General features: G+C 45.6%; 1 protein-coding gene across 2 annotated transcripts in view; it reads right to left on the reverse strand.

The window, feature by feature from the left end:
* Nucleotides 1-5,031, reverse strand: part of ILDR1 (immunoglobulin like domain containing receptor 1) — a 40,589-nt gene extending 35,558 nt beyond the window's left edge. For both annotated transcript variants that reach the window (XM_045287606.1, XM_045287605.1), the window contains exon 1: nt 4,837-5,031. In XM_045287606.1, coding sequence (XP_045143541.1) covers nt 4,837-4,891 — 55 coding nt within the window. In that variant the 5' untranslated portion in view covers nt 4,892-5,031. The remainder of the gene's footprint in view (nt 1-4,836) is intronic.
* Between the last annotated feature and the right edge of the window lie 5,529 nt (nt 5,032-10,560).

A 10,560-nucleotide genomic window follows, 5' to 3' on the forward strand; every position in this document is an offset into this window, starting at 1 on the left:
TCCCTTCTAAACCATAAGCCACGAGGCCCAGAGCAAGGTCTACTTTGTTTGTCAGCACAAAGACTTGCACATAGTATGCAATATTTGCACAGTCAAAGAACAAATAAAGCCATGCAAAAAAGGATTAACTGCTTGCGACAAATGAAAAGTGCTCTAAAAATCCAGAAAATAAATGTGAAAGTAATGTTAATGTAGTAGACAAAAAGCAAGGAAGAGGAGAGGTATGTATGAGGGGAGAGGGTTGCAATAAGACCATGGTCCATATCATCAGGGACAAGTTTGTCCAATTGATGAGGTCAGAATCAGCAGAATTTGTGAGCCTTGAATTCTAAACAAAGGCTTTGGTCTATCTTAGAAGTCATTGGGAGTTAGCGGTGGTTCCTGGATGGAGGATTAGAGAGAAGGTGGAAAGTTTACATAGGCAGGTTAGCCTATTGTAGAGCATTGTTGGAGGCAGACAGAGAAGAGACTGGCCTGGAGGCAAGGAGATGGTTAAAATGCTTTATGGAGGCTGCTGCACATTCCACATCTGGAATAAAAAAGAAGGGGCTGATCCTGGGAAAAAGCAACAGAATCCAGTGACTAACCAGGGATGGGGATTGAAAGTGTCCAAGCTGCTTTTCTCTGACCCCACCTGACCAGACTTGCAGATTGGGAGATCCACAAATAAACACTGGGGAAAGACAAGACAAGCTCTGTCTTCCCAATTCTTAAAGCAGATAATTTTATTCTCCCTCGAGGACTTCCAACAATGAGATAAATTATTATGCTGAAAGAGAGCCAGGTATACTATTCACTAATCACCCGACATCACATTCCCCTTCATTGTTGTTGGGTGAGGTGCTTCTTAATTAGCATTTAGTTAGACACCCAGGAGGCAACTATTTTTATTTCTGCATACCAGACTACACTAAGCAAAACAAGCATGCTCCATGTACAAAAATAGGGAACAGAACAGTAGACCGGGAGGGGAAAGCAACAGGGTTTTGGTCCCAGCTCTCAAACGAACTTCATTATGCCAGCCTAAATTGCTTGAGTTCCCTGGGCCCAGGTTTCCTTTTTTGTAAAGCTGTCCAGGAAGAGAGAGCCGAAGTCAGAACTGACCTCTGTCTGAGTCCAGTGAGGCATGAGGATTCTGAGGAAGTACTTCAAGAAACACACAGGGGCAAGGAAGAAGCCAAGTGGGCTGTCTCCCACCCACCATCCATACCCCCTTCATCTTGAGATACTCCACTTATCAACAACTTTGACAAAATGTAATCGAGTCTTCAGGGTGATCGCCACATCTCCAGCCCCAACTCTCTGCACATCCGCACACACCTAAAGAAAACGATGGGTCTACGTCACTGTTTCTCAAACTGGGTGATGCCATCCCCTGGGGTGCAGGTGGGGGGCACTGGAACCATCCAGGGGATCTGCAAAAGCAGATACCTATACTTTATCCTGGATAATAGGCTGCAGTATAAAAGGTTTTCATCGATAGGGGGGTGCTGAGTAATTTTTTTTTTCTTTTTCTAAAAAGGGGAGAGTAGACCAAATGAGTTTGGGAACCTATGGTATAGGTTTTCTATGAACCTTTTCCTTTAGTGGCCTGCTGTCTGATTTCCCAAAGAAGAAGTATACCACACCATAGTTGTGTGGAACTAGAAGCTACCACCACTCTATGACCTTAAAAAAAAATCACAAATGCACAAGGACACACACCCTTACAGAACTGAGGGGGCAGCAAGAGTTAAACTTCTATTCCAAGAATAAACTTGAGGTTGGATGAGAGCAGTTAGAACTATTAACTAATAAGGTGAAAGGATTGTAGATACTTGTATAGTAAAATCTGTGAGAGTCAGATCCTGTATAAGGCAGAAATCTGTGAGAGAAGGAAAACTCACTTTCCACTGAAATGAGTGACAAAAATGGGTAAGACTGCAAGATTAGATACTTGTGAGACCTGCAGGAAACAGGGGCAATGCCATTAAGTTCTGCTTTCACAGGTTTCCCTGTCTAGAGACACGTTGAACTCTGGCCTTTTCTCAATGAGCAAGTGTTCATGGAACAGGAGTATACTAAAACTCTATTTCTTTTCAAATGAAAACACTTAAGAGAGTTACAAATAGTTCTCTACAGAGCTGAGCAAACAAAAACTTCAAAGGATGCCATGACCTCAGAGGACCCCCAGAGACCCAAGCCACACTGATGAGCAAGGGCCTAGACCAGACACAGCAACCTGACCTTCTCCACTCTGAGGTCTTAGGTGCTAATCAGAGGACTGGTTTGGCTCTTGTTTGGAAACCAAAGAGAACAAGGTCATGGACCAAAACGACCATTCTAGAATAGGCTTTCCAAACTGCATATCACAGTTTGAAGTGGGTTTTGAGACCAATGAGAGAGAGAGAGAGACAGAGAGATTTTCTATTTAATATCATTAACTTGGGGATTGAAAACCATAATCAAAGAAACACAAGCTACCATCACAAAGAAACAAAAAAATCCCCTGGTAACCAACCCAAAATAAACGTGTTGTGGCTTAGTCAATTCTGATTCCTGGTGACCCCATGGGTTACAGAGCAGAGGAGACTGCTCCATGGGGGTGCTGCGGGGGTGGTGGTGGGTATGGGGGGAGGGTCTTGTCTATAATGTTTATAGGAACAGATTGGATCACCACGTCTTTCTTCTGAGGAGCTTCTAGGCGCATCTGAGCCACCAGTACTTAAGCTGGGAGATGAACACAAATGGTTTGTGCCACCCAAGGATCGAGCTTTGGGAATATATTCTATGAATTTAAATATTACTGAAATTGTATCAACTTTGATATAAAATTTGATATTACTTTATTAGACAGTGACAAGATTTTCATGACTCTCTTTTTCAGTGAGGAGATAACAAATTTTATTCGGCATGTGGGTCAAAGAGAAAAGAGAGATGGGAAATGGATTGACACTACATCAAGGCTATGTCTGACTGAATCTATGTGTGTGTATGTGTGTGTGTGTGTGTGTATGCTGAGGCACCATGTAAACTATTTCTTATGGTGAGCTATGAAAAAAAGTTTGAAAGTTACGGCGTTGGTAGATGCTAGGATCAAGAGAGGATATTTAGTCTTCAACTTGGTCTGCCAGACCTTTTGAAAGATTAGTTTCAAAAGAAAGAAGGAGGTGGGGTCATGGGGAGGGACCCAGTATTTCCTGGGTGGGGACTGCTAGATATTTCTTACAGACACAGCTAGATATTTCTTGACTTTAATTCATACAACAAATGAAATCACTTCTGGGTGCAGAATGGGGGGAGGGACGTGGTCAGACATTTCACTGTTTTATAGTTCAGAGGAGTTCAAGTAATTTGCTCAAGGTCAGAGCTAGGACAAGGTTGACTCAGCAAGAAAAGATTTTCACACGAAGAGAAAGAGACTTTGATGGTAACCAGGAGTGGGAGGAAAGGAGAAGTCACAGACGAGATGAACAGGTGCTGACTTGAGTAAAGGGGAAGGCACTACTCACTGAGAGGGGGATGGAAACCGCGCAAGGCAATGTGCGGTTTGCGTGAGTGAGAGGCACCAGAGGCAAATTGTGCAGTATACACAGTCCTCCATAGTGCTGAGCCGTGAGTAGATAGCTAGGTAGACATGTAGATCCAACCAGTGTGAAAGGGAGAATGGGAGTCTCCCTAGGAATACAGCAATTTGGGGATATTTGTAAATGGATACCTATTCATGCTGCCAATATATACCCATGAATGTGGCAGACAGGAGGTAAAGTTAAGACTACTTCTTAGACATAACCAAACCCCTTGAGAGAATGAGCCACTGGGCTTGGGAAGCCAGTGTACCCACTGTCTGGATATACTGGTACAACACAGTTCATAAAGACAACATTCAACATCCTACTCAGGTGAGCGGTGCTGGGGTCCTAAAAGTTTCCATGCAGCCGTCTGAGGTACATCCCTGGGTACGCTGTCCTATGCTCATTAAAACTTTCCACATACTCCTATGTACTCTTAGCCTCGCTCACTGGAGGCTTTGAGCATTTAAGTAACTTTCCCAGAGTCTCAGCCATCACAGACGCCAAATCTAATCATTAAACAGCGGAACAACTGTGGTTACATTTCATGGACAACATCTACTAACATCGCTATTTCTCCTTCAAAGTATTGGGGTCAAAAATCAATGAAATCTCAATTTCTCATCTAGGACATGGCAGAGAAAGCTTAACCTTTTCAGTCAGTCCCAGCACTCCCTAATTCCGAAAATGAACCTTTCCAGGTGGGCTACCCTTGAAAGCAGGGCTTCAATCTGGTTCATTCTGGTTGGCCTGGTTGCTGAGAATTTGCATGTCCACCCTTGGGCAGACTGAACCCGAATGGACATGTTAACCTGATCCCCAGGTTTATATGTTAGAACCATGTGATAATTTGCCAGGAGAAAATAAATGCATTTTCTGGGCCAACTTTTATCTAAAAGCAAGTAAAAGATGAAAAGGGAAAAGTAACCAGGGATTTCAAGAATGGTTTTTCCTGTCTTCTTTCAGTTCATTCCGTGTTAAGAGGCTGCGAATGCGGGACCAGTTCAGACGTTCTGGGGCTTTCTAAGTTGCACCTGTTACGGAAGGGCCCGGAGTAACAAAAGAGGAAAACAACAGGTTCCCCCACGCAGAAACTCGATCCAGTCCCCCGCACCTCCCTCGGGCGCTGGTGCCAAGCGCCACCGCTACCGCCACTGCCACGGGAGCGCGGCCTAGCCCTCCATTGCGCTGCCGGTGGCCACCGCTGCAAGACCAGGTGCCTGTGACTTCCTGTCTCACTGAGCCCAGGGTGCCCCCCCCCAGCCCCCCCTTTCCCACGGCTCACCTGCTGGGAGCCAGGTGAGGAGGAGCAGCCAAGGCACCGGCAGCTCAGAACCCATAGCAGCCCTCCTCAGGCCCCTTTCACTTCAGAAGCGTCATCTTCTGCCACTTCGGACGCCCTGCGTCTCGGGAAAAAAAGCCCTGTTTTCTGCTCATGGCGCACAGCGCGGCTGCAGGCTCCTGCTGGGTCCCGCGCAGGTGAGCCGGGCTCATCCCCACCTGGATCCCCACCTGCGGCGCTCCCCAGGCTCCGCCTCCCGCGCCTAGCAGCCCGGCTTCCTGCTCCGCCCCTAGCTCTCGCAGGCCTGAGGCCACCTTCCCCACCTGCCACCGCCCCCTCTGCAGGCGGCCAGGTAAATCTCCTGTTTAACAAGTGGCCTCCTGAGACTCATCCCTCGCAGTTTCACCTGGAGAAGGAACCATTTCCTTCCAGAAGTTCCTGGATGATGGAGGCAGAATGGAATTGTATTGCCACAAAGCAAGAAACACCGAGGACTACCAAAAACAAACGAGAAAACAGTCTTCTTAGACTTTGGAGAAAGCATGCCGGGACCCTCAATTCAGACTCTTGACCTCAGAACTGTGCAAAAATACATTTCTGCTGTTTAAGTTTCCCAATTTATGGGACTTTGTTACAGATGCCCAGAAGGTCCCAGTGAAAAAAAGGCAAAAGCCATTTGTAAATAAATGGGTGAATGAAGGGACAGACCAGCCTCCTTCAGTCCTGGAAGACCTCTTGGCCATCTGCAGACAGCTCAGCAGGCCGGCAGACTTCGTTTCCCTGGTCCAAGACTCCAGGTCTCTTTGCACCAGATCGTCTTAGATGGCTTTCTGCCAGGCAGGAGCCCACTGGGGCAGGTGAAGCAAAACAGGGAGAGAAGGCATTCTGTCCTTCAGGCACCAAGCAACTGATGACTGTTAACTTGGACGGCCACACATATATCGGCCAATGTAAATAGACTGCAAGTGCACAGTGGTTAAGCACTTAGCTGCCAACTAAAAGGTCTTACGTTCAAACCCAACAGCCACTCCATGGGAGAAAGATGTGGAGTTAGTGTCCATAAAGATTACAGTCTTGGAAACCATATGGGGCAGTCCTACTCTGTCCTACCTATTTGGTCACTAAGGGGATTCCAGGGCAGGAGGTGGATTAGGTAATTTTCAGCACCTCTTCCTTATCAGGACTATTTCATGGACTCCCTGACACCTTCTAGAACAAACACAATTCCTCTTCCTCACAGCCACCACCTTTATCTTCAAGAAAAGAACTATAAAGATGCATTGAATTCAACTCCTACCCCCCAGGAAGCTCCTATCTGTTCACCGACCTTGGAAATCAGTGCTGCTTCTTCTACATGCGCCTCAGTCCTGTTCATCTGTACCGAAATCTCTCTTCTGGTGCTTCTGGTGACCCTCTTCTGTGGTTGACTCTGTTCCTCATACCCATGGTGAATGTCTCCAAGAAATCCCCTCTTCTTCATCTTCCCTCCCTCCCCCCACCTCCCATTCCTGGGCCTAGCCTCTGGTTCCCCAAAGGGGCCTCTTCACTTAGAATGTTTTTCTTGCCGTCTCTTCTCTTCCAGAGAATAGGAAGTAAATTCAAGAAGTGGTTGGTGAATGCCAGATGGTAAATATGCTTACAAGTCTAGAGACTTAGCAGTCTCCAGCTCTTCCCCAGCAGAGGGGTCATAGCAACAGCAGCAGCAGCCTTACCCTATAATCTTGGTGAAGGGCTACCCCATCCCCTTCCACAGACCCTGCACATGCTTTGAAGAACAGTGCCTGTTAGGGGCTCAGTGATCTGTGTGGCATCTAGCTTTGTCAATTATATTAGGAAAAATGTAAATCCCAGTCTGAAAAATAATGGCAAGCCCTTTCCTTTATCACACCTTTCTCCCACAGCCCTTAGTCCTTGCTCTGGTATCAAGGGAATTTTAATATTAGTCCAAGCTGGCATTTCTTAGTGCTTGTTCCATTGGACAGTAGTTTCATTGAATGTTAAGACATAGTATTCTAGGAAAAAGAGAGCCTAAATTCAAATATATTTTACAGGAACCCATTGGTTGGGTCTTAAACAAGACCAAGACAAAAATGAGTCATTCTGATGACAGAGACCACCAACCTGAGGCCACAATGGTGTCCAAAGGGTTCCCACCCACAAAGCTACTGAACTAGGACATGGAGCACCAAGGACACTGTCACAAAATCATGTGGTGGTTGGTCAGTTCATCACAGTCACAGGCAGCGTTACAGAAGTGGGAAAGAGACAATAGGGTTACATTGGAAAAGTATACAGCATTAGTTCAGCGCTCTACGATCAAAGTGGTTGGGCTCTGACTCCTACCCATGTGACCCTGTCGTTGTTAGGTGCCGAAGAGTCCGTTCTGACTCATAGAGACCCGATGTACAACAGGATGACACCCTGCCCAGTTCTGTCATCACCACAATTGTCGTTCTAGTTGAGCTCATTGCTGCAGCCACTGTGTCCATCAATCTTGTTGAGAGTCTTCCTCTTTTTTCACTGCCTCTCTACCAAGCAAGGCGTCCTTCTGCAGGGACTGGTCTCTCCTGATAACATGTCCGAAGTACATGAGACGAAGTGGAGCATTCTGGTTGGACTTCTTTCAGGACAGATTTGTGTGTTCATTTGGAATGCACGCTACTTTTAATATTCTTCAATGGCACCGTCATTAAAATATATCAATTCTTCTTCATTCTTACTTATTCAATTTTTTTGCATGCCCACGAGGCCATTGAAAGTGCCACTGCTTGGGTCAGGCTCAACTTAGTCCTCCGAGTAACATCCTTATTTTTTCAACACTTTAAAGAGGCCGTCGGCTACAGCAGATTCCCATCAAGGGTACGTCTACTCAAGTTCCTGAGAGCCAGGCTGCTGCTCTCTGGTCTAGCCAGGGGAGTTGCAACAAGTACACTCTGCCTGCAGGCAAAGATTTTTACTCGGCTGCCCAATGGCGGAGCCTGCATTGCATATTCGGCAGCTACCCTCAAAATCCGGCCCCTGGAGCCCAGAAGCATCGCCACAGGAGGCAGACCAGGCTTTCTGCTGCTATAAAGCTTTTCCGCCTCAGACACCAAAAGGGCAGTGCTGCTCTGCCTTCTAGGGTTGCTCGGAGTCAGAATCGACTTGGTGGCAGTGAATTGAAGTTTGGGGGTCAATGGTCAGAAAGAATTAAATGGAAGCGCCACTTATGTAGAAACTCTAAATGAACTTCAGGCTCCAAATGTAAGCTGTAACCTTCCGCAAAGCTGGTCCTGAGAATTTAAGCTCTAACACATCAACAGAGGGAAAAAGAGCTCTGTGATCAAACACATTCAAGAAGTGCTGGATGTTTAAATTCAACGAGCCTCCCTCCCCTCCCAGGATTCACCAAACTCTTAGGGTGCTGCCACTGGAATTCCCAAGGGATTATCTCACACAGCATCCAAAGTTATTTACTCACCATGCCCTCTTGTTCTCATACATATCTCAGGAAAGCTGTTCCCCAGAACACAGTTTGGCACATGTTGGTAGTCTAAACGAAGCTTCATTGGGGAGTTCAGTTGGGAAACATGTGGCTGTATAAAAATCAACAACAAAATGACTTTGACAAAAGTTATCCCAAAGTACAGTACAATCAGAATTCTACCTAGTAAAAGTTATCTGAAGTACAGTATGATTAGAATTTCCTTATTTTCTCTGCTGAATCGTTCATTCTATTAGCCATCTACCTCCATTGCTTCTCTTGAACACTTAGTCTAATGTATGTTTCTCTGTCTACTAGATCTATCTTTTTTCTTTGCCATTCATTAGGTACAATTACGTGTATGTACCATCATGACCTACCGGACAATGTTCAAAGTGTTTTAACCATGCATAATCTTATGAAACGCATGCGTGGGTGGGTTTCCATCGTTTTTCCTTCCATGGTTTCCGTGAGTTTGGCCCCAGACCAAGGAGGTAGGGGGAATGGTTTTCCCCTCTAGTGCTTCTTCCTCTTTTGACAAGGCCCAATTTGCTGCTCAGACTGGCAGCTCCTCTGAGGCAATGAGCTCAGTCCACGCACATCTCAACGGGGCTCCACAAGGACAGAATACCCTGTCCTTTCCAGTCCACCCCAGAGGGCCTGATTAATTTTGTCTGTGGGGAGGCCCAGGGAGCAGTATTTTTTTTAAAGTTTCCAGGTGGTTCTAATGTGCGACCAGAGTTGAGAACCACCAGTTGAAAGGTGAGCTGAATGAGATAATGCCCTATAAGTTCGTGACCCAACAGGCTGTTCCCCAGGGCAGTCCCTAACTGGAACACTGTCCATCCGATTTCATGTTTTGCCTTCTCTTGGATAACTGCATTGCAACTAACGAGTGACAGAATGAGAGAATTGATACTCCAAAGACCATGTATCACTTTTCTCCTTGCTTGCTCTTCCACAAGAATAGCATGGCATGTCCATGTTAAATTCATATGAGAGTGAATCACAGGACATGACCACCAAGTATAACTGTTTACCCCTCAACAAGCAACACAGCGTCTCGGAGCCTGGGTTTCTTTCTTTCTTTTACTGGAACAAGAGAGTTCTTGATTTTCCTACTACGTTCGGAAAAGCTCTGCCGTTCTATGGGGATACCTCGGAGGTTGTCTCTTTTAGGGATGTTGGTTTGAAATATCTCTGGACAAAATGATCCAGAAATCTTTACTAGCACTAACACGTGTACAATTCTAAACCTTTCAGAAATAGATTGATGTTAAGGAGCCTGGGTGACACAAGCATTTTACAATAAGCTGCCACCCCAAAGATTGTTGTTGTTAGTGCTGTGAAGTCCATTGCAATTCCTAGCAATCCTTTGTACAGCAGTATGAAACACCGACTGGCGCTGTACCACCCCCAGAACAGTGCCAGGGTTTGAGCCCTTGTTGCAGCCCCTCTGTCAGTCCATCTTTTTGAGGGTCTTCCTCTTTTTCACTGCCCCTCTACTTTTCCAAACATGAGGTCCTTCTCCAGGGACTCGTCTCTCCTGATAAAATGAGGGCTCCTCGGATGTGACTTCTAAGGAGCCTTCTGGTTGTGCTTCTTCCGAGACAGATCGTTTGTTCTAGCAGCCCATGGCACATTCGGTATGCTTTGCCAACACCGTCATTCAAATGTAGCGATTCCCTTCCAATCTTCCTTGTTCAGCATCCAATGTTCACACATATGTGAGGCGATTGACCTTTCATTTTCTTTGTGTACGTTTTTCTTGATGCCATCCCACGGGCCATTAGGTTTTCTTTTGTTAGTGCTCAAAACATCAAATTTATTCTTTGATGTTTTGTAAATTCAGATGGAATATCCTCAGAGTCATATTTGTCGCTCATGAACTCTTATTAATTTTCTTTAGCTTGAACTTGAACTTGCACATGAACAATTGATGGTCTGTTCCACATTGGCCCTCGTCCTTGTTCTGACTAATGATATTAAGATTCTCTGTTATCTATTTTCATGGATATAGCGTATTATATTTCTGTGTATCTCATTTTGTGAGGTCCATATATATAGGTTCTGTGTTAAACGGCATTGACTAGAGAAACAGATCCAGTGACACTTATGGATGTATAAGAAATAACTTTATATCAAGAAATAATTATGTGTCAAGACAGCATCCCAAACCTTCCTCTAGTTCCTAAAGGTTTCCTCCCCGCTCCCACTACCATGACTCGAATTCTATCTTGCAAGACTGGCTAGACCAGAGGAGG

This window comes from Echinops telfairi, unplaced genomic scaffold (assembly GCF_000313985.2).
Source record: "Echinops telfairi isolate 266 unplaced genomic scaffold, ASM31398v2 ScPeMD7_17;HRSCAF=63, whole genome shotgun sequence".
NCBI classification, from domain to species: Eukaryota; Metazoa; Chordata; class Mammalia; order Afrosoricida; family Tenrecidae; genus Echinops; species Echinops telfairi.